The 23,478-nt window shown below is 52.1% G+C and overlaps 1 protein-coding gene across 1 annotated transcript in view; it reads left to right on the forward strand.

The window, feature by feature from the left end:
- Positions 1–23,478, forward strand: part of LOC140065249 (hemicentin-1-like) — a 366,504-nt gene that overhangs the window by 303,832 nt on the left and 39,194 nt on the right. The window contains exon 6 of the mRNA XM_072112848.1: positions 22,842–23,084. Within this exon, the coding sequence (XP_071968949.1) occupies positions 22,842–23,084 (243 nt within the window). The remainder of the gene's footprint in view (positions 1–22,841; positions 23,085–23,478) is intronic.

Here is a 23,478-nt window from a genome sequence, read left to right on the forward strand (position 1 = left end):
TACTGGCTGTATATAGGATGTGTCTGGTAGTAGCCGGGCTGAGGTAGCACTGGCTGTATACAGGATGTGTCTGGTAGTAGCCGGGCTGAGGTAGTACTGGCTGTATACAGGATGTATCTGGTAGTATCCGGGCTGAGGTAGTACTGACTGTATACAGGAGGTGTCTGGTAGTAGCCGGGCTGAGGTAGTACTGGCTGTATACAGGATGTGTCTGGTAGTAGCCGGGCTGAGGTAGTACTGGCTATATACAGGATGTGTCTGGTAGTAGCCGGGCTGAGGTAGTACTGGCTGTATACAGGATGTGTCTGGTAGTAGCCGGGCTGAGGTAGTACTGGCTGTATATAGGATGTGTCTGGTAGTAGCTGGGCTGAGGTAGTACTGGCTGTATACAGGATGTGTCTGGTAGTAGTCGGGCTGAGGTAGTACTGGCTGTATACAGGATGTGTCTGGTAGTAGCTGGGCTGAGGCAGTACTGGCTGTATGCAGGATGTGTCTGGTAGTAGCCGGGCTGAGGTAGTACTGGCTGTATACAGGATGTGTCTGGTAATAGCTGGACTGAGGTAGTACTGGCTGTATACAGGATGTGTCTGGTAGTAGCTGGGCTGAGGTAGTACTGGCTGTATACAGGACATGTCTGGTAGTAGCCGGGCTGAGGTAGTACTGGCTGTATACAGGATGTGTCTGGTAGTAGCTGGGCTGAGGTAGTACTGGCTGTATACAGGATGTGTCTGGTAGTAGCCGGGCTGAGGTAGTACTGGCTGTATATAGGATGTGTCTGGTAGTAGCTGGGCTGAGGTAGTACTGGCTGTATACAGGGTGTGTCTGGTAGTAGCTGGGCTGAGGTAGTACTGGCTGTATAAAGGATGTGTCTGGTAGTAGCTGGGCTGAGGTAGTACTGGCTGTATACAGGATGTGTCTGGTAGTAGTTGGGCTGAGTCAGTACTGGATGTATACAGGATGTGTCTGGTAGTAGCCAGGCTGAGGTAGTACAGGCTGTATACGGGATGTGTCTGGTAGTAGCCGGGCTGAGGTAGTACTGGCTGTATACAGGATGTTTCTGGTAGTAGTCAGGCTGAGGTAGTACTGGCTGTATACAGGATGTGTCTGGTAGTAGCTGGGCTGAGATAGTACTGGCTGTATACAGGATGTGTCTGGTAGTAGCCGGGCTGAGGTAGTACTGGCTGTATACAGGATGTGTCTGGTAGTAGCCGGGCTGTGGTAGTACTGGCTGTATACAGGAGGTGTCTGGTAGTAGCCGAGCTGAGGAGGTACTGGCTGTATACAGGATGTGTCTGGTAGTAGCTGGGCTGAGGTAGTACTGGCTGTATACAGGATGTGTCTGGTAGTAGCAGGGCTGAGGTAGTACTAGCTGTATACAGGATGTGTCTGGTAGTAGCCGGGCTGAGGTAGTACTGGCTGTATACAGGATGTGTCTGGTAGTATCTGGGCTGAGGTAGTACTGGCTGTATACAGGATGTGTCTGGTAGTAGCCGGGCTTAGGTAGTACTGGCTGTATGCAGGATGTGTCTGGTAGTAGCTGGGCTGATGTAGTACTGGCTGTATACAGGATGTGTCTGGTAGTAGCCGGGCTGAGGTAGTACTGGCTGTATACAGAATGTGTCTGGTAGTAGCTGGGCTGAGGTAGTACTGGCTGTATACAGGATGTGTCTGGTAGTAGCCGGGCTGAGGTAGTACTGGCTGTATACAGGATGTGTCTGGTAGTAGCAGGGCTGAGGTAGTACTGGCTGTATACAGGATGTGTCTGGTTGTAGTTGGGCTGAGGTAGTACTGGCTGTATACAGGATGTGTCTGGTAGTAGCTGGGCTGAGGTAGTACTGGCTGTATACAGGATGTGTCTGGTAGTAGCTGGGCTGATGTAGTACTGGCTGTATACAGGATATGTCTGGTAGTAGCTGGGCTGAGGTAGTACTGGCTGTATACAGGATGTGTCTGGTAGTAGCTGGGCTGAGGTAGTACTGGCTGTATACAGGATGTGTCTGGTAGTAGCCGGGCTGAGGTAGTACTGGCTGTATACAGGATGTGTCTGGTAGTAGCTCGGGCTGAGGTAGTACTGGCTGTATACAGGATGTGTCTGGCAGCAGCTGGGATGAGGTAGTACTGGCGGTATACAGGATGTGTCTGGCAGCAGCTGGGATGAGGTAGTACTGGCTGTATACAGGATGTGTCTGGTAGTAGCTGGGCTGAGGTAGTACTGGCTGTATACAGGATGTGTCTGGTAGTAGCTGGGATGAGGTAGTACTGGCGGTATACAGGATGTGTCTGATAGATACCGGGCTGAGGTAGTACTGGCTGTATACAGGGTGTGTCTGGTAGTAGCCGGGCTGAGGTAGTACTGGCTGTATACAGGATGTGTCTTGAAGTACTGGCTGTATACAGGATGTGTCTGGCAGTAGCTGGGCTGAGGTAGTACTGGTTGTATATAGGATGTGTCTGGTAGTACTGGCTGTATACAGGATGTGTCTGGTAGTAGCTGGGCTGAGGTTGTACTGGCTGTATACAGGATGTGTCTGGTAGTACTGGCTGTATACAGGATGTGTCTGGTAGTACTGGCTGTATACAGGATGTGTCTGGTAGTACCTGGGCTGAGGTAGTACTGGCTGTATACAGGATGTGTCTGGTAGTAGCTGGGCTGAGGTAGTACTGGCTGTATACAGGATGTGTCTGGTAGTAGCCGGGCTGAGGTAGTACTGGCTGTATACAGGATGTGTCTGGTAGTAGCCGGGCTGAAGTAGTACTGGCTGTATACAGGATGTGTCTGGTAGTAGCTGGGCTGAGGTAATACTGGATGTATACAGGATGTGTCTGGTAGTAGCTGGGCTGAGGTACTACTGGCTGTATACAGGATGTGTCTGGTAGTAGACGGGCTGAGGTAGTACTGGCTGTATACAGGATGTGTCTGGTAGTAGCCGGGCTGAGGTAGTACTGGCTGTATACAGGGTGTGTCTGGTAGTACTGGCTGTATACAGGGTGTGTCTGGTAGTAGCTGGGCTGAGGTAGTACTGGCGGTATACAGGATGTGTCTGGTAGTACTGGCTGTATACAGGATGTGTCTGGTAGAACTGACTGTATACAGGGTGTGTCTGGTAGTAGCTGGGCTGAGGTAGTACTGGCGGTATACAGGATGTGTCTGGTAGTACTGGCTGTATACAGGATGTGTCTGGTAGTAGCTGAGCTGAGGTAGTACTGGCGGTATACAGGATGTGTCTGGTAGTACTGGCTGTATACAGTATGTGTCTGGTAGTAGCCAGGCTGAGGTAGTACTGGCTGTATACAGGATGTGTCTGGTAGTAGCCGGGCTGAGATAGTACTGGCTGTATACAGGATGTGTCTGGTAGTAGCTGGCCTGAGGTAGTACTGGCTGTATACGGGATGTGTCTGGTAGTAGCTGGGCTGAGGTAGTACTGGCTGTATACAGGATGTGTCTGGTAGTAGCTGGCCTGAGGTAGTACTGGCTCTATACAGGATGTGTCTGGCAGTAGCTGGGCTGAGGTAGTACTGGCTGTATACAGGATGTGTCTGGTAGTAGCTGGGCTGAGGTAGTACTGGCTGTATACAGGATGTGTCTGGTAGTAGCTGGGCTGAGGTAGTACTGGCTGTATACAGGATGTGTCTGGTAGTAGCTGGGCTGAGGTAGTACTGGCTGTATACAGGATGTGTCTGGTAGTACTGGCTGTATACAGGATGTGTCTGGTAGTAGCTGGGATGAGGTAGTACTGGCTGTATACAGGATGTGTCTGGCAGTAGCTGGGCTGAGGTAGTACTGGCTGTGTACAGGATGTGTCTGGTAGTAGCTGGGCTGAGGTAGTACTGGCTGTATACAGGATGTGTCTGTTAGTACTGGCTGTATACAGCGTGTGTCTGGTAGTAGCTGGGCTGAGGTAGTACTGGCTGTATACAGGATGTGTCTGGTAGTAGCCGGGTTGAGGTAGTACTGGCTGTATACAGGATGTGTCTGGTAGTAGCCGGGTTGAGGTAGTACTGGCTGTATACAGGATGGGGCACATTTACTTACCCGGTCCAGTCGCGATCCAGCGGCTCGTTCTCTGCTCTGGATTCGGGTCGGGCCGGGATTTATGAGTGTAGTTCTTCCGCCGTCCACCAGGTGGCGCTGCTGCGCTGAAAGTCATCTCATCGCGCCGGAATGCACCACCTCGGACCAGGTGAAGGTAAGCGCTCCCCAAGCGACACTTTTTCGGTTTTTAAATGCGGCGGGCTTTCCGAATACGTCGGGTTTTCGTTCGGCCACGCCCCCCGATTTCTGTCGCGCGCATGCCGGCGCCGATGCGCCACAATCCGATCGCGTGCTCCACAATCCCGGGGCAATTCAGGTACAATCGGCGCAAATCGGAAATATTCGGGTAACACGTCGGGAAAACGCGAATCGGGCCCTTAGTAAATGACCCCCGATGTGTCTGGTAGTAGCTGGGATGAAGTAGTACTGGCTGTATATAGGATTTGTCTGTTGGTAGCCGGGCTGAAGTAGTACTGGCTGTATACAGGATGTGTCTGGTAGTAGCCGGGCTGAGGTAGTACTGGCTGTATATAGGATTTGTCTGTTGGTAGCCGGGCTGAAGTAGTACTGGCTGTATACAGGATGTGTCTGGTAGTAGCCGGGCTGAGGTAGTACTGGCTGTATACAGGGTGTGTCTGGTAGTAGCCGGGCTGAGGTAGTACTGGCTGTATACAGGATGTGTCTGGTAGTAGCGGGGCTGCGGTAGTACTGGCTATATACAGGATGTGTCTGGTAGTAGCTGGGCTGAGGTAGTACTGGCTGTATACAGGATGTGTCTGGTAGTAGCTGGGCTGAGGTAGTACTGGCTGTATACAGGATGTGTCTGGTAGTAGCCGGGCTGAGGTAGTACTGGCTGTATACAGGATATCTCTGGTAGTAGCTGGGCTGAGGTAGTACTGGCTGTATACAGGATGTGTCTGGTAGTAGCTGGGCTGAGGTAGTATTGGCTGTATACAGAATGTGTCTGGTATTAGCCGGGCATTAGGTAGTACTGGCTGTATACAGCATGTGTCTGTTATTAGCCGGGCTAAGGTAGTACTGGCTGTATACAGGATGTGTCTGGTAGTAGCTGGGCTGAGGTAGTACTGGCTGTATACAGGATGTGTCTGGTAGTAGCTGGGCTGAGGTAATACTGGCTGTATACAGGATGTGTCTGGTAGTAGCCGGACTGAGGTAGTACTGGCAGTATACAGGATGTGTCTGGTATTTGCCGGGCTGAGGTAGTACTGGCTGTATACAGGATGTGCCTGGTAGTAGCTGGGCTGAGGTAGTACTGGCTGTATACAGGATGTGCCTGGTAGTATCTGGGCTGAGGTAGTACTGGCTGTATGTAGGATGTTTCTGTTAGTAGCGGGGCTGAGGTAGTACTGGCTGTATACAGGGTGTGTCTGGTAGTAGCTGGGCTGAGGTAGTACTGGCTGTATACAGGATGTGTTTGGTAGTAGCTGGGCTGAGGTAGTGCTGGCTGTATACAGGATGTGTCTGGTAGTAGTTGAGCTGAGGTAGTACTGGCTGTATACAGGATGTGTCTGGTAGTAGCCGGGCTGGGGTAGTACTGGCTGTATACAGGATGTGTCTGGTAGTAGCTGGGCTGAGGTAGTACTGGCTGTATACAGGATGTGTCTGGTAGTAGCCGGGCTGAGGTAGTACTGGCTATATACAGGATGTGTCTGGTAGTAGCCGGGCTGAGGTAGTACTGGCTGTATACAGGATGTGTCTGGTAGTAGCTGGGCTGAGGTAGTACTGGCTGTATACAGGATGTGTCTGGTAGTAGATGGGATGAGGTAGTACTGGCTGTATACAGGATGTGTCTGGTAGTAGCCGGGCTGAGGTAGTACTGGCTGTATACAGGATGTGTCTGGTAATAGCTGGGCTGAGGTAGTATTGGCTGTATACAGGATGTGTCTGGTAGTAGCCGGGCTGAGGTAGTACTGGCTGTATACAGGATGTGTCTGTTAGTAGCCGGGCTGAGGTAGTACTTGCTGTATACAGGAGGTGTCTGGTAGTAGCTGAGCTGAGGTAGTACTGGCTGTATACAGGATGTGTCTGGTAGTAGCTGGGCTGAGGTAGCACTGGCTGTATACAGGATGTGTCTGGTAGTAGCTGGGCTGAGGTAGTACTGGCTGTATACAGGATGTGTCTGGTAGTAACCGGGCTGAGGTAGTACTGGCTGTATACAGGATGTGTCTGGTAGTAGCCGGGCTGAGGTAGTACTGGCTGTATACAGGATGTGTCTGGTAGTAGCAGGGCTGAGGTAGTGCTGGCTTTATACAGGATGTGTCTGGTAGTAGCCGGGCTGAGGTAGTACTGGCTGTATACAGGATGTGTCTGGTAATAGCTGGGCTGAGGTAGTACTGGCTGTATACAGGATGTGTCTGGTAGTAGCTGGGCTGAGGTAGTATTGGCTGTATACAGGATGTGTCTGGTAGTAGCTGGGCTGAGGTAGTACTGGCTGTATATAGGATGTGTCTGGTAATAGCTGGGCTGAGGTAGTACTGGCTGTATACAGGATGTGTCTGGTAGTAGCTTGGCTGAGGTAGTACTCGCTGTATACAGGATGTGTCTGGTAGAAGCTGGGCTGAGGTAGTACTGGCTGTATACAGGATGTGTCTGGTAGTAGCCGGGCTGAGGTAGTACTGGCTGTATACAGGATGTGTCTGGTAGTAGCGGGGCTGAGGTAGTACTGGCTGTATACAGGATGTGTCTGGTAGTAGCTGGGCTGAGGTAGTATTGGCTGTATACAGGATGTGTCTGGTAGTAGCTGGGCTGAGGTAGTACTGGCTGTATATAGGATGTGTCTGGTAATAGCTGGGCTGAGGTAGTACTGGCTGTATACAGGATGTGTCTGGTAGTAGCTTGGCTGAGGTAGTACTCGCTGTATACAGGATGTGTCTGGTAGTAGCCGGGCTGAGGTAGTACTGGCTGTATACAGGATGTGTCTGGTAGAAGCTGGGCTGAGGTAGTACTGGCTGTATACAGGATGTGTCTGGTAGTAGCCGGGCTGAGGTAGTACTGGCTGTATACAGGATTTGTCTAGTAGTAGCCAGGCTTAGGTGGTACTGGCTGTATACAGGATGTGTCTGGTAGTAGCCAGGCTGAGGTGGTACTGGCTGTATACAGGATGTGTCTGGCAGTAGCCGGGCTGAGGTAGTACTGGCTGTATATAGGATGTGTCTGGTAGTAGCCGGGCTGAGTTAGTACTGGCTTTATACCGGATGTGTCTGGTAGTAGCTGGGCTGAGGTAGTACTGGCTGTATACAGGATGTGTCTGGTAGTAGCAGGGAGGGGGTAGTACTGGCTGTATACAGGATGTGTTTAGTAGTAGCAGGGAGGGGGTAGTACTGGCTGTATACAGGATATGTCTGGTAGTAGCGGGGCTGAGGTAGTACTGGCTGTATACAGGATGTGTCTGGTAGTAGCTGGGCTGAGGTAGTACTGGCTGTATACAGGATATGTCTGGTAGTAGCGGGGCTGAGGTAGTACTGGCTGTATACAGGATGTGTCTGGTAGTAGCTGGGCTGAGGTAGTACTGGCTGTATACAGGATGTGTCTGTTAGTACTGGCTGTATACAGGATGTGTCTGGTAGTAGCCGGGCTGCGGTAGTACTGGTTGTATACAGGATGTGTCTGGTAGTAGCTGGGCTGAGGTAGTACTGGCTGTATACAGGATGTGTCTGGTAGTAGCCGGGCTGAGGTAGTACTGGCTATATACAGGATGTGTCTGGTAGTAGCCGGGCTGCGGTAGTACTGGTTGTATACAGGATGTGTCTGGTAGTAGCTGGGCTGAGGTAGTACTGGCTGTATACAGGATGTGTCTGGTAGTAGCCGGGCTGAGGTAGTACTGGCTCTATACAGGATGTGTCTGGTAGTAGCCGGGCTGAGGTAGTACTGGCTGTATACAGGATGTGTCTGGTAGTAGCCGGGCTGAGGTAGTACTGGCTGTATACAGGATGTGTCTGGTAGTAGCTGGGCTGAGGTAGTACTGGCTGTATACAGGATGTGTCTGGTAGTAGCTGGGCTTAGGTAGTACTGGCTGTATACAGGATATGTCTGGTAGTAGCCGGGCTGAAGTAGTACTGGCTGTATACAGGATGTGTCTGGTATTAGCTGGGCTGAGGTAGTACTGGCTGTATACAGGATGTGTCTGGTAGTAGCTGGGATGAGGTAGTACTGGCTGTATACAGGATGTGTCTGGTAGTAGCCGGCCTGAGGTAGTACTGGCTGTAAAGAGGATGTGTATGGTAGTAGCCGGGTTGAGGTAGTACTGGCTGTATACAGGATGTGTCTGGTAGTAGCCGGGCTGAGGTAGTACTGGCTGTATAGAGGATGTGTCTGGTAGTAGCCGGGTTGAGGTAGTACTGGCTGTATACAGGATGTGTCTGGTAGTAGCCGGGCTGAGGTGGTACTGGCTGTATACAGGAGGTGTCTGGTAGTAGCCGGGCTGAAGTAGTACTGGCTGTATACAGGATGTGTCTGGTAGTAGCCGGGCTGAAGTAGTACTGGCTGTATACAGGATGTGTCTGGTACTACTGGCTGTATACAGGATGTGTCTGGTAGTAGCTGGGCGGAGGTAGTACTGGCTGTATACAGGATGTGTTTGGTAGTAGCCGGGCGGAGGTAGTACTGGCTGTATACAGGATGTGTCTGGTAGTAGCCGGGCTGAGGTAGTACTGGCTGTATATAGGATGTGTCTGGTAGTAGCTGGGCTGAGGTAGTACTGGCTGTATACAGGATGTGTCTGGTAGTAGCCAGGCTGAGGTAGTACTGGCTGTATACAGGATATGTCTGGTAGTAGCGGGGCTGAGGTAGTACTGGCTGTATACAGGTTGTGTCTGGTAGTAGCTTGGCTGAGGTAGTACTGGCTGTATACAGGATGTGTCTGGTAGTACTGGCTGTATACAGGATGTGTCTGGTAGTAGCCGGGCTGCGGTAGTACTGGCTGTATACAGGATGTGTCTGGTAGTAGCTGGGATGAGGTAGTACTGGCTGTATACAGGATGTGTCTGGTAGTCGCCGGGCTGAGGTAGTACTGGCTCTATACAGGATGTGTCTGGTAGTAGCCAGGCTGAGGTAGTACTGGCTGTATACAGGATATGTCTGGTAGTAGCCAGGCTGAAGTAGTACTGGCTGTATACAGGATGTGTCTGGTAGTAGCTGGGCTGAGGTAGTACTGGCTGTATACAGGATGTGTCTGGTAGTAGCTGGGATGAGGTAGTACTGGCTGTATACAGGATGTGTCTGGTAGTAGCCGGCCTGAGGTAGTACTGGCTGTATAGAGGATGTGTCTGGTAATAGCCGGGTTGAGGTAGTACTGGCTGTATACAGGATGTGTCTGGTAGTAGCCGGGCTGAGGTAGTACTGGCTGTATACAGGATGTGTCTGGTAGTAGCCGGGCTGAGGTAGTACTGGCTGTATAGAGGATGTGTCTGGTAGTAGCCGGGTTGAGGTAGTACTGGCTGTATACAGGATGTGTCTGGTAGTAGCCGGGCTGAGGTAGTACTGGCTGTATACAGGATGTGTCTGGTAGTAGCCGGGCTGAAGTAGTACTGGCTGTATACAGGATGTGTCTGGTACTACTGGCTGTATACAGGATGTGTCTGGTAGTAGACGGGCTGAGGTAGTACTGGCTTTATACAGGATGTGTCTGGTAGTAGCCGGGCTGAGGTAGTACTGGCTGTATACAGGGTGTGTCTGGTTGTACTGGCTGTATATAGGGTGTGTCTGGTAGTAGCTGGGCTGAGGTAGTACTAGCGGTATACAGGAAGTGTCTGGTAGTACTGGCTGTATACAGGATGTGTCTGGTAGAACTGATTGTATACAGGATGTGTCCTGTAGTACTGGCTGTATACAGGATGTGACTGGTAGTAGCTGAGCTGAGGTAGTACTGGCTGTATACAGGATGTGTCTGGTAGTAGCTGAGCTGAGGTAGTACTGGCTGTATACAGGATGTGTCTGGTAGTAGCCGGGTTGAGGTAGTACTGGCTGTATACAGGATGTGTCTGGTAGTAGCTGGGCTGAGGTAGTACTGGCTGTATAAACGATGTGTCTGGTAGTAGCCGGGCAAAGGTTGTACTGGCTGTATACAGGATTTGTCTGGTAGTAGCCGGGTTGAGGTAGTACTGGCTGTATACAGGATGTGTCTGGTAGTAGCTGGGCTGAGGTAGTACTGGCTGTATACAGGATGTGTCTGGTAGTACTGGCTGTATACAGCGTGTGTCTGGTAGTAGCTGGGCTGAGGTAGTACTGGCTGTATACAGGATGTGTCTGGTAGTAGCCGGGTTGAGGTAGTACTGGCTGTATACAGGATGTGTCTGGTAGTATCCAGGCTGAGGTAGTACTGGCTGTATACAGGATGTGTCTGGTAGTAGCCGGGTTGAGGTAGTACTGGCTGTATACAGGGTGTGTCTGGTAGTAGCCGGGCTGAGGTAGTACTGGCTGTATACAGGATGTGTCTGTTATTAGCCGGGCTGAGGTAGTACTGGCTGTATATAGGATGTGTCTGATAGTAGCCGGGCTGAAGTAGTACTGGCTGTATACAGGATGCGTCTGGTAGTAGCCGGGCTGAGGTAGTACTGGCTGTATACAGGGTGTGTCTGGTAGTAGCCGGGCTGAGGTAGTACTGGCTGTATACAGGATGTGTCTGTTATTAGCCGGGCTGAGGTAGTACTGGCTGTATATAGGATGTGTCTGTTAGTAGCGGGGCTGAGGTAGTACTGGCTGTATACAGGATGTGTCTGGTAGTAGCTGGGCTGAGGTAGTACTGGCTGTATACAGGATGTGTCTGGTAGTAGCCGGGCTGAGGTAGTACTGGCTTTATACAGGATGTGTCTGGTAGTAGAAGGGCTGAGGTAGTACTGGCTGTATACAGGATGTGTCTGGTAGTAGCCGGGCTGAGGTAGTACTGGCTGTATACAGGATGTGTCTGGTAGTACTGGCTGTATACAGGATGTGTCTGGTAGTAGCTGGGCTGAGGTAGTACTGGCTTTATACAGGATGTGTCTGGTAGTAGCCGGGCTGAGGTAGTACTGGCTGTATACAGGATGTGTCTGGTAGTAGCTGGGCTGAGGTAGTACTGGCTGTATACAGGATGTGTCTGGTAGTACTGGCTGTATACAGGATGTGTCTGGTAGTACTGGCTGTATACAGGATGTGTCTGGTAGTAGCCGGGCTGAGGTAGTACTGGCTGTATACAGGATGTGTCTGGTAGTAGCTGGGCTGAGGTAGTACTGGCTCTATACAGGATGTGTCTGGTAGTAGATGTGATGAGGTAGTACTGGCTGTATACAGGATGTGTCTGGTAGTAGCTGGGCTGAGGTAGTAATGGCTGTATACAGGATGTGTCTGGTAGTAGCAGGGCTGAGGTAGTACTGGCTGTATAGAGGATGTGTCTGGTAGTAGCAGGGCTGAGGTAGTACTGGCTGTATACAGGATGTGTCTGGTAGTAGCTAGGCTGAGGTAGTACTGGCTGTATACAGGATGTGTCTGTAAGTAGCCGGGCTGAGGTAGTACTGGCTGTATACAGGATGTGTCTGGTAGTAGCTAGGCTGAGGTAGTACTGGCTGTATACAGGATGTGTCTGGTAGTAGCTGGCTGAGGTAGTACTGGCTGTATACAGGATGTGTCTGGTAGTAGCCGGGCTGAGGTAGTACTGGCTGTATACAGGATGTGTCTGGTAGTAGCTGGGCTGAGGTAGTACTGGCTGTATACAGGATGTGTCTGGTAGTAGCCGGGCTGAGGTAGTACTGGCTGTATACAGGATGTGTCTGGTAGTAGATGGGCTGAGGTAGTACTGGCTGTATACAGGATGTGTCTGGTAGCACTGGCTGTATACAGGATGTGTCTGGTAGTAGTTGGGCTGAGGTAGTACTGGCTGTATACAGGATGTGTCTGGTAGTAGCAGGGCTGAGGTAGTACTGGCTGTATACAGGATGTGTCTGGTAGTAGCTGGTGTGAGGTAGTACTGGCTTTATACAGGATGTGTCTGGTAGTAGCTGGGCTGAGGTAGTACTGGCTGTATAGAGGATGTGTCTGGTAGTAGCAGGGCTGAGGTAGTACTGGCTGTATACAGGATGTGTCTGGTAGTAGCTGGGCTGAGGTAGTACTGGCTGTATACAGGATGTGTCTGGTAGTAACGTGGCTGAGGTAGTACTGGCTGTATATAGGATGTGTCTGGTAATAGCTGGGCTGAGGTAGTACTGGCTGTACACAGGATGTGTCTGGTAGTAGCTTGGCTGAGGTAGTACTGGCTGTATACAGGGTGTGTCTGGTAGTAGCCGGGCTGAGGTAGTACTGGCTGTATACAGGATGTGTCTGGTAGTAGCTGGGCTGAGGTAGTACTGGCTGTATACAGGGTGTGTCTGGTAGTAGCCGGGCTGAGGTAGTACTAGCTGTATATAGGATGTGTCTGGTAGTAGCCGGGCTGAGGTAGTACTGGCTGTATACAGGATGTGTCTGGTAGTAGCGGGGCTGAGGTAGTACTGGCTGTATACAGGATGTGTCTGGTAGTAGCAGGGCTGAGGTAGTACTGGCTGTATATAGGATGTGTCTGGTAATAGCTGGGCTGAGGTAGTACTGGCTGTATACAGGATGTGTCTGGTAGAAGCTGGGCTGAGGTAGTACTGGCTGTATACAGGATGTGTCTGGTAGTAGCCGGGCTGAGGTAGTACTGGCTGTATACAGGATGTGTCTGGTAGTAGCGGGGCTGAGGTAGTACTGGCTGTATACAGGATTTGTCTAGTAGTAGCCAGGCTTAGGTGGTACTGGCTGTATACAGGATGTGTCTGGCAGTAGCCGGGCTGAGGTAGTACTGGCTGTATATAGGATGTGTCTGGTAGTAGCTGGGCTGAGGTAGTACTGGCTGTGTACAGGATGTGTCTGGTAGTAGCAGGGAGGGGGTAGTACTGGCTGTATACAGGATGTGTTTAGTAGTAGCAGGGAGGGGGTAGTACTGGCTGTATACAGGATATGTCTGGTAGTAGCGGGGCTGAGGTAGTACTGGCTGTATACAGGATGTGTCTGGTAGTAGCTGGGCTGAGGTAGTACTGGCTGTATACAGGATATGTCTGGTAGTAGCGGGGCTGAGGTAGTACTGGCTGTATACAGGATGTGTCTGGTAGTAGCTGGGCTGAGGTAGTACTGGCTGTATACAGGATGTGTCTGGTAGTACTGGCTGTATACAGGATGTGTCTGGTAGTAGCTGGGCTGAGGCAGTACTGGCTGTATACAGGATGTGTCTGGTAGTAGCTGGGCTGAGGCAGTACTGGCTGTATACAGGATGTGTCTGGTAGTAGATGGGCTGAGGCAGTACTGGCTGTATACAGGATGTGTCTGGTAGTAGCCGGGCTGAGGTAGTACTGGCTGTATACAGGATGTGTCTGGTAGTAGCCGGGCTGAGGTAGTACTGGCTGTATACAGGATGTGTCTGGTAGTAGCTGGGCTGAGGCAGTACTGGCTGTATACAGGATCTGTCTGGTAGTAGATGGGCTGAGGCAGTACTGGCTGTATACAGGATGTGTCTGGTAGTAGCCGGGCTGAGGTAGTACTGGCTGTATACAGGATGTGTCTGGTAGTAGCGGGGCTGAGGTAGTACTGGCTGTATACAGGATGTGTCTGGTAGTAGCTGGGCTGAGGTAGTACTGGCTGTATACAGGATGTGTCTGGTAGTACTGGCTGTATACAGGATGTGTCTGGTAGTAGCTGGGCTGAGGCAGTACTGGCTGTATACAGGATGTGTCTGGTAGTAGCTGGGCTGAGGCAGTACTGGCTGTATACAGGATGTGTCTGGTAGTAGATGGGCTGAGGCAGTACTGGCTGTATACAGGATGTGTCTGGTAGTAGCCGGGCTGAGGTAGTACTGGCTGTATACAGGATGTGTCTGGTAGTAGCCGGGCTGAGGTAGTACTGGCTGTATACTGGATGTGTCTGGTAGTAGCTGGGCTGAGGTAGTACTGGCTGTATACAGGATGTGTCTGGTAGTACTGGCTGTATACAGGATGTGTCTGGTAGTATCCGGGCTGAGGTAGTACTGGCTGTATACAGGATGTGTCTGGTAGTAGCTGGGCTGAGGTAGTACTGGCTGTATACAGGATGTGTCTGATAGTAGCTGGGCTGAGGCAGTACTGGCTGTATACAGGATGTGTCTGGTAGTAGATGGGCTGAGGTAGTACTGGCTGTATACAGGATGTGTCTGGTAGTAGCAGGGCTGAGGTAGTACTGGCTGTATACAGGATGTGTCTGGTAGTAGCCGGGCTGAGGTAGTACTGGCTATATACAGGATGTGTCTGGTAGTAGCCGGGCTGAGGTAGTACTGGCTGTATACAGGATGTGTCTGGTAGTAGCCGGGCTGAGGTAGTACTGGCTGTATACAGGATGTGTCTGGTAGTAGATGGGCTGAGGTAGTACTGGCTGTATACAGGATGTGTCTGGTAGTAGCTGGGATGAGGTAGTACTGGCTGTATAAAGGATGTGTCTGGTAGTAGATGGGCTGAGGTAGTACTGGCTGTATACAGGATGTGTCTGGTAGTAGCTGGGATGAGGTAGTACTGGCTGTATACAAGATGTGTCTGGTAGTAGCCGGGCCGAGGTAGTACTGGCTGTATACAGGATGTGTCTGGTAGTAGCTGGGCTGAGGTAGTACTGGCTGTATACAGGATGTGTCTGGTAGTAGCAGGGCTGAGGTAGTACTGGCTGTATACAGGATGTGTCTGGTAGTAGCCGGGCTGAGGTAGTACTGGCTGTATACAGGATGTGTCTGGTAGTAGCTGGGCTGAGGTAGTACTCGCTGTATACAGGATGTGTCTGGTACTAGTCGGGCTGAGGTAATACTGGCTGTATACAGGATGTGTCTGGTAGTAGCAGAGCTGAGGTAGTACTGGCTGTATACAGGATGTGTCTGGTGGTAGCCGGGCTGAGGTAGTACTGGCTGTATACAGGATGTGTCTGGTAGTAGCCGGGCTGAGGTAGTACTGGCTGTATACAGGATGTGTCTGGTAGTAGTTGGGCTGAGGTAGTACTGGCTGTATACAGGATGTGTCTGGTAGTAGCCGGGCTGAGGTAGTACTGGCTGTATACAGGATGTGTCTGGTAGTAGTTGGGCTGAGGTAGTACTGGCTGTATACAGGATGTGTCTGGTAGTAGCTGGGCTGAGGTAGTACTGGCTGTATATAGGATGTGTCTGGTAGTAGTTGGGCTGAGGTAGTACTGGCTGTATACAGGAGGTGTCTGGTAGTAGCTGGGCTGAGGTAGTACTGGCTGTATACAGGATGTGTCTGGTAGTAGCTGGGCTGAGGTAGTACTGGCTGTATACAGGATGTGTCTGGTAGTAGCTGGGCTGAGGTAGTACTGGTTGTATACAGGATGTGTCTGGTAGTAGCTGGGCTGAGGTAGTACTGGCTGTATACAGGGTGTGTCTGGTAGTACTGGCTGTATACAGGATGTGTCTGGTAGTAGCCGGGCTGAGGTAGTTCTGGCTGTATACAGGATGTGTCTGGTAGTTGCTGGGCTGAGGTAGTTCTGGCTGTATACAGGAGGTGTCTGGTAGTACTGGCTTTATATAGGTTGTGTCTGGTAGTACTGGCTGTATACAGGATGTGTCTGGTAGTAGCTGGGCTGAGGTAGTACTGGTTGTATACAGGATGTGTCTGGTAGTAGCCGGGCTGAGGTAGTACTGGCTGTATACAGGATGTGTCTGGTAGTAGCTGGGCTGAGGTGGTACTGGCTGTATACAGGATGTGTCTGGTAGTAGCTGGGCTGAGGTAGTACTGGCTGTATACAGGATGTGTCTGGTAGTAGCAGGGCTGAGGTAGTACTGGCTGTATACAGGATGTGTCTGGTAGTAGCTGGGCTGAGGTATTTCTGGCTGTATACAGGATGTGTCTGGTAGTAGCTGGCCTGAGGTAGTACTGGCTGTATATAGGATGTGTCTGGTAGTAGCTGGGCTGAGGTAGTACTGGCTGTATATAGGATGTGTCTGGTAGTACTGGCTGTATATAGGATGTGTCTGGTAGTACTGGCTTTATATAGGATGTGTCTGGTAGTACTGGCTGTATATAGGATGTGTCTGGTAGTACTGGCTTTATATAGGATGTGTCTGGTAGTAGGTAGGGATAAGAGTTGAGGACTTCATGTATTCATTGGTTAAGATTCTGGAAAGTTTCTGTACATGGAGGAGAAACTTCTCAGATCTATCAGTTGATGCCGAGCAGCGAGTTCTATGTCATATTATACCTCTGCACCAGATACATTGTGAGATATAAAGATTATATAACGGGGATGACTGACCCTATTGCAGGGTTTGTAGGTCTCTCACCTATCACAGTGGAGACCACATAACATGAGCTCTGTATGTGCCTCGGGTCACTCACTGTACAAACTATATAGAATAAAGGCTCCGACTCTTCTGCTACAATGTATCATTTATATGAGAGAGAGAAGTCTTGTATATAATATAATATATCCCGCGTTGTGTCTGTATAATAGAGACTCCACATCTAACCCCTCAGGTATGACCTGGATCCTGTTTAGGACTGGGGAGGAGGGACTGCACTGACCTCATATATAGTGAAGATTAAACCTACAGCAAATGTTTTCCACTTCTGTGCGGCAGGAAAATATATTAGATAAGATTAATCTGGGAGGTTTTTCCGGGTCCAGGAGAATTTCCTCTATAGACATTAATATCGTAAAATCTGCTCAAAAAAATAACCCAGCATAAAAATGCTGAAGCGTGCGCAGACATTGTGCATATACAGATACTCATCCTGCGATTGTATCCATGTCAATGTAGCTACAATTTCACAACTCTAACACAAATGGTAGAAATCCCCATAATGCATCATTCCAAAGTCCACGGCTGCTGCACCAACTGCCAGTAATGCAACGGGTCACGTGATTAACCTACCGATACGTGTGGATCAGTCTGTACAATCGCTGCAGCGTTGCCCATCTCTCTTTTATAAGTATTGGGATCACTCACCGCTTCATGGTCCTAAAGACTTGTCTCCACGTGGTCTCTTATACTGTCCCACTGTCAGACGATCCCGATGTCCCGGTCACATGGTCACACCGCCCGGCCTGTGCGGATTAATGGGTCAAACCGCCCGGCCTGTGGCGATTAGTGGGTCACCACTGCCTCCTTTCTCCTCTGCACTCCACCCATCACCGCTGTCTCCCATCTCCTCCGCACTCCACCCATCACTGCTTCCTCCCATCTCCTCCGCACTCCACCCATCACCGCTGCCTCCTTTCTCCTCTGCACTCCACCCATCACCGCTGCCTCCCATCTCCTACACACTCCTCCCATCACTGCTGCCTCCCATCTCCTCCGGACTCCACCCATCACCGCTGCCTCCCATCTCCTCCGCACTCCACCCATCACCGCTGCCTCCCATCTCCTCCGCACTCCACCCATCACCGCTGCCTCCAATCTCCTCTGCACTCCACCCATCACCGCTGCCTCCCATCTCCTCCGCACTCCTCCCATCACTGCTGCCTCCCATCTCCTTCGCACTCCACCCATCACCGCTGCCTCCTATCTCCACCACACTCCACCCATCACCGCTGCCTCCCATCTCCTCCGCACTCCACCCATCACCGCTGCCTCCCATCTCCTCCGCACTCCACCCATCACTGCTGCATCCCATCTCCTCCGCACTCCACCCATCACCGCTGTCTCCTTTCTCCTCTGCACTCCACCCATCACCGCTGCCTCCCATCTCCTACACACTCCTCCCATCACTGCTGCCTCCCATCTCCTCCGGACTCCACCCATCACCGCTGCCTCCCATCTCCTCCGCACTGCACCCATCACCGCTGCCTCCCATCTCCTCCGCACTCCACCCATCACTGCTGCCTCCCATCTCCTTTGCACTCCACCCATCACCGCTGCCTCCCATCTCCTCCGCACTCCACCCATCACCGCTGCCTCCCATCTCCTCCGCACTCCACCCATCACCGCTGCCTCCCATCTCCTCCGCACTCCAACCATCACCGCTGCCTCCCATCTCCTCCGCACTCCACCCATCACCGCTGCCTCCCATCTCCTCCGCACTCCACCCATCACCGCTGTCTCCCATATCCACTACACTCCACCCATCACCGCTGCCTCCCATCTCCTCCGCACTCCACCCATCACCGTTGTCTCCCATCTCCTCCGCACTCCACCCATCACCGCTGCCTCCCATCTCCTCCGCACTCCACCCATCACTGCTGCCTCCCATCTCCTCCGCTCTCCACCCATCACCGCTGCCTCCTATCTCCACCACACTCCTCCCATCACTGCTGCCTCCCATCTCCTCCGCACTCCACCCATCATCGCGGCCTCCCATCTCCTCCGCACTCCACCCATCACCGCTGCCTCCGATCTCCTCCGCACTCCACCCATCACCGCTGCCTCCCATCTCCACCGCACTCTACCCATCACCGCTGCCTCCCATCTCCTCCGCACTCCACCCATCACCACTGCCTCCAATCTCCTCTGCACTCCACCCATCACCACTGCCTCCAATCTCCTCTGCACTCCACCCATCACCGCTGCCTCCCATCTCCACCGCACTCTACCCATCACCGCTGCCTCCCATCTCCTCCGCACTCCACCCATCACCACTGCCTCCAATCTCCTCTGCACTCCACCCATCACCGCTGCCTCCCATCTCCTCCGCACTCCTCCCTTCACTGCTGCCTCCCATCTCCTCCGCACTCCACCCATCACCGCTGCCTCCTATCTCCACCACACTCCACCCATAACCGCTGCCTCCCATCTCCACCGCACTCCACCCATCACCGCTGCCTCCCATCTCCTCCGCACTCCACCCATCACTGCTGCATCCCATCTCCTCCGCACTCCACCCATCACCGCTGTCTCCCATATCCACCACACTCCACCCATCACCGCTGCCTCCAATCTCCTCTGCACTCCACCCATCACTGCTGCCTCCCATCTACTCCGCACTCCACCCATCACTGCTGCATCCCATCTCCTCCGCACTCCACCCATCACCGCTGCCTCCCATCTCCTCCACACTCCACCCATCACCGCTGCCTCCCATCTCCTCCGCACTCCACCCATCACTGCTGCATCCCATCTCCTCCGCACTCCACCCATCACCGCTGTCTCCCATATCCACCACACTCCACCCATCACCGCTGCCTCCCATCTCCTCCGCACTCCACCCATCACCGCTGCCTCCCATTTCCACAGCACTCCACCCATCACCGCTGCCTCCCATCTCCTCCGCACTCCACCCATCACCGCTGCCTCCCATCTCCTCCGCACTCCACCCATCACCGCTGCCTCCCATCTCCTCCGCACTCCACCCATCACCGCTGCCTCCCATCTCCTCCGCACTCCACCCATCACCGCTGCCTCCCATCTCCTCCGCACTCCACCCATCACCGCTGTCTCCCATATCCACCACACTCCACCCATCACCGCTGCCTCCCATCTCCTCCGCACTCCACCCATCACCGTTGTCTCCCATCTCCTCCGCACTCCACCCATCACCGCTGCCTCCCATCTCCTCCGCACTCCACCCATCACCGCTGCCTCCCATCTCCTCCGCACTCCACCCATCACGGCTGCCTCCCATCTCCTCCGCACTCCACCCATCACCGCTGCCTCCCATCTCCTCCGCACTCCACCCATCACCGATGCATCCCATCTCCTCTGCACTCCACCCATCACTGCTGCCTCCCATCTCCTCCGCACTCCACCCATCACTGCTGCCTCCCATCTCCTCCGCTCTCCACCCATCACCGCTGCCTCCTATCTCCACCACACTCCTCCCATCACTGCTGCCTCCCATCTCCTCCGCACTCCACCCATCACCGCTGCCTCCCATCTCCTCCGCACTCCACCCATCACCGCTGCCTCCCATCTCCACCGCACTCTACCCATCACCGCTGCCTCCCATCTCCTCCGCACTCCACCCATCACCGCTGCCTCCCATCTCCTCCGCACTCCACCCATCACGGCTGCCTCCCATCTCCTCCGCACTCCACCCATCACCGCTGCCTCCCATCTCCTCCGCACTCCACCCATCACCGATGCATCCCATCTCCTCTGCACTCCACCCATCACTGCTGCCTCCCATCTCCTCCGCACTCCACCCATCACTGCTGCCTCCCATCTCCTCCGCTCTCCACCCATCACCGCTGCCTCCTATCTCCACCACACTCCTCCCATCACTGCTGCCTCCCATCTCCTCCGCACTCCACCCATCACCGCTGCCTCCCATCTCCTCCGCACTCCACCCATCACCGCTGCCTCCCATCTCCTCCGCACTCCACCCATCACCGCTGCCTCCCATCTCCACCGCACTCTACCCATCACCGCTGCCTCCCATCTCCTCCGCACTCCACCCATCACCACTGCCTCCAATCTCCTCTGCACTCCACCCATCACCGCTGCCTCCCATCTCTTCCGCACTCCTCCCTTCACTGCTGCCTCCCATCTCCTCCGCACTCCACCCATCACCGCTGCCTCCTATCTCCACAACACTCCACCCATCACCGCTGCCTCCCATCTCCTCCACACTCCACCCATCACCGCTGCCTCCCATCTCCTCCGCACTCCACCCATCACCGCTGTCTCCCATATCCACCACACTCCACCCATCACCGCTGCCTCCCATCTCCTCCGCACTCCACCCATCACCGCTGCCTCCCATCTCCTCCACACTCCACCCATCACCGCTGCCTCCCATCTCCTCCGCACTCCACCCATCACTGCTGCCTCCCATCTCCTCCGCACTCCACCCATCACCGCTGCCTCCCACCTCCTCCGCACTCCACCCATCACTGCTGCCTCCCATCTCCTCCGCACTCCACCCATCACCGCTGCCTCCCATCTCCTCCGCACTCTACACATCACCGCTGCCTCCCATCTCCTCCGCACTCCACCCATCACGGCTGCCTCCCATCTCCTCCGCACTCCACCCATCACCGCTGCCTCCCATCTCCACCGCACTCCACCCATCACCGCTGCCTCCCATCTCCTCCGCACTCCACCCATCACCACTGCCTCCAATCTCCTCTGCACTCCACCTATCACTGCTGCCTCCCATCTCCTCCGCACTCCACCCATCACCGCTGCCTCCCATCTCCACCACACTCCACCCATCTGACGTTTAAATCGGTAATGGAAAATAGCAGCAAATGTCCGAAACACTGTGAAATCAATATGTCCTACAGTCCCTGAAATTGTCTTTTGCAGATCTGTTCACTTTAGTAAGAATAAGTCATCAGCTGCAGAAGATGGCAAAATGAATTTAAAAAAAAATCTTTTTAAACATATAAAACCTATATAGATTTGGTGTCACAGTGATTGTACCGACACAAGGAATAAAGTGCATGTGATATTTGGAATGAAAAGTGAACGGCTTAAATACAGATCCAAAGTCACACAACAATAATCTTACAAGAACAAAATCCATGAGGCATCTACTATAGAATGGATTCATTGATACAGCGACTCGCGGCGGGAAATGGTCGCCTCATCTGATACTTTGTATCTGTATAAACTTATCGCTGATGACACTTATGTGTTTCCTGGTCGTCTTGCTGAACATTCTCGTCCCAGTTCTCTAATTCCAGTCCAACCATAGACCCAGTCATATTAATCTTTTACCGTTTTGTTATGATAATTAATGCACAGACCCAATGACGCTACTGCGAAAACAAAGTGCAATGGTGACAAGAGTGTGATAACAACATTTCAGCAAATATTAAAGCATCCTCATGATCGTCTGCTATTGGCTTTCTCACTCGTGTGTTTGCTTGTTGTCCAGGCATAACTCAAGATATTTATAGTTTTCGACCTTCTCAGCCTCCTCTCCATCATAAGTTGTAGCCCATGATCTTCTATCGATCACCATCTCCTTAGTCTTACTCCAGGAGACACAGTATCGGGAAGCAGTCTCCCTGTACAATCTCTCATCCCTCCTCTAATACAACTTCCGCTGCCGCATTGCCGGACATTTCCTGAATAGAGGTGCTCTAGGAATTATGCTTCATGTCAGCCGTGTCGATGCTAAACTGTCCCCCATGATGCACCAACACTGTAGAGCAGCTCCATAGACCACCTGTGTCCACAATGTATGAAGGGTCAGGGAATGGACTGAAGACACATACAGAAATAGTGATCCCTGAGACTAAACCTCTTCCAGCTGTTCCTGTCTAATTGCCCATCATACAGAAGGAGGCAAGTGGTTGACGGTCCCTTCCGGAGCCAAAGTGTGACCACCGAGACAAAGATAAATCAAAACGCGCAATAATCACCAAATACAGGTCCAAGAGGACAATGCAGTACAACATTGCTAATCAGATGCATAGTCAGGCAAAAAGAGTCAAAGATACCAGAATAAAGAATAATAGAATAGTCACAGCGAGGCAAGTACAAAACTAAAGAAGCAAACAGCATGGCCCACAAAACCTTATATAAGAAGCCAAAGCCAGGTCCAGGAGGTGACTGGATCAGTTATCTGGCATATGATCGAGTGGCAATGAGAGCGAGATAAGTTAGAGGTTAGTTAGATGCATCGTTTCCTTACAGTAAGTGTTGCACATGGACCCGGCTGTCCACAAGGTATAAAACATGATCTATCAGACATGGAGACCTCCTTATAATATTCTGCGATGACACTTCACGGGGTCATTATAAGGACCTTTGGTGGAGGAGTCTCCTGGAATTGGATGTGGCAGACCTACCTCTCCCCACACAGAGAGCATTGGCCGCCGATAACCTTGTCTGTGTCACGGTTATGTTCTCCCTTTGAGATCTAGTAATGTCTACTCTCATTCTGTGATGTCACAGGGCTTCCGGATTCGCAGGACATTCGCTGCGGTGCTGATCCCATACACCAGGGAACACGACTTACCTGCTCCTGGCCCGGGGGAAGACCTGCCGCCAACGTCACCATGATATTTAATAATGTATCCGATACAAAGATCAACGAGGTGTCCAGAAATGTGACGACTGCTGGTAATATCCAGGGGAGCAGCATGACCTGTAATGGGGAGCAGCTGGGGCGCACCTCCACCTGTGTGCTGCTATTTGGTAAGATATCAGTAATATCATCACTACGTAACATATGAAGGTCCATCAGGTGCAGCCCGATCCTGCAGTGTAGATCCGGAAGACTATATCCCCCTCTATGGGGCTGGTACATTTATTCCATATCTACCCAATCCCAACCCTGGCCATAAGAGCAGATTGTAGAACCAGTAACCCATCCCCTATGTATATAAATACATGGATATTTCCCATAGACTCCCTCTTACAAGACGTCCGATCGCAGGGTAATTCTTGATTCTTTCATACTTTAGACATTGGGGGAGATTCATTATGTCTTCTCCGGCAGTTTTCTGGCTTCTCCGACCTCCACACTACTTTGAATGTGTTGGAATGGGAATTGTGAATATAAGACGTGGCCTAAGCAGATCCAAGTGGG

Source organism: Engystomops pustulosus, chromosome 6 (assembly GCF_040894005.1).
Source record: "Engystomops pustulosus chromosome 6, aEngPut4.maternal, whole genome shotgun sequence".
NCBI classification, from domain to species: Eukaryota; Metazoa; Chordata; class Amphibia; order Anura; family Leptodactylidae; genus Engystomops; species Engystomops pustulosus.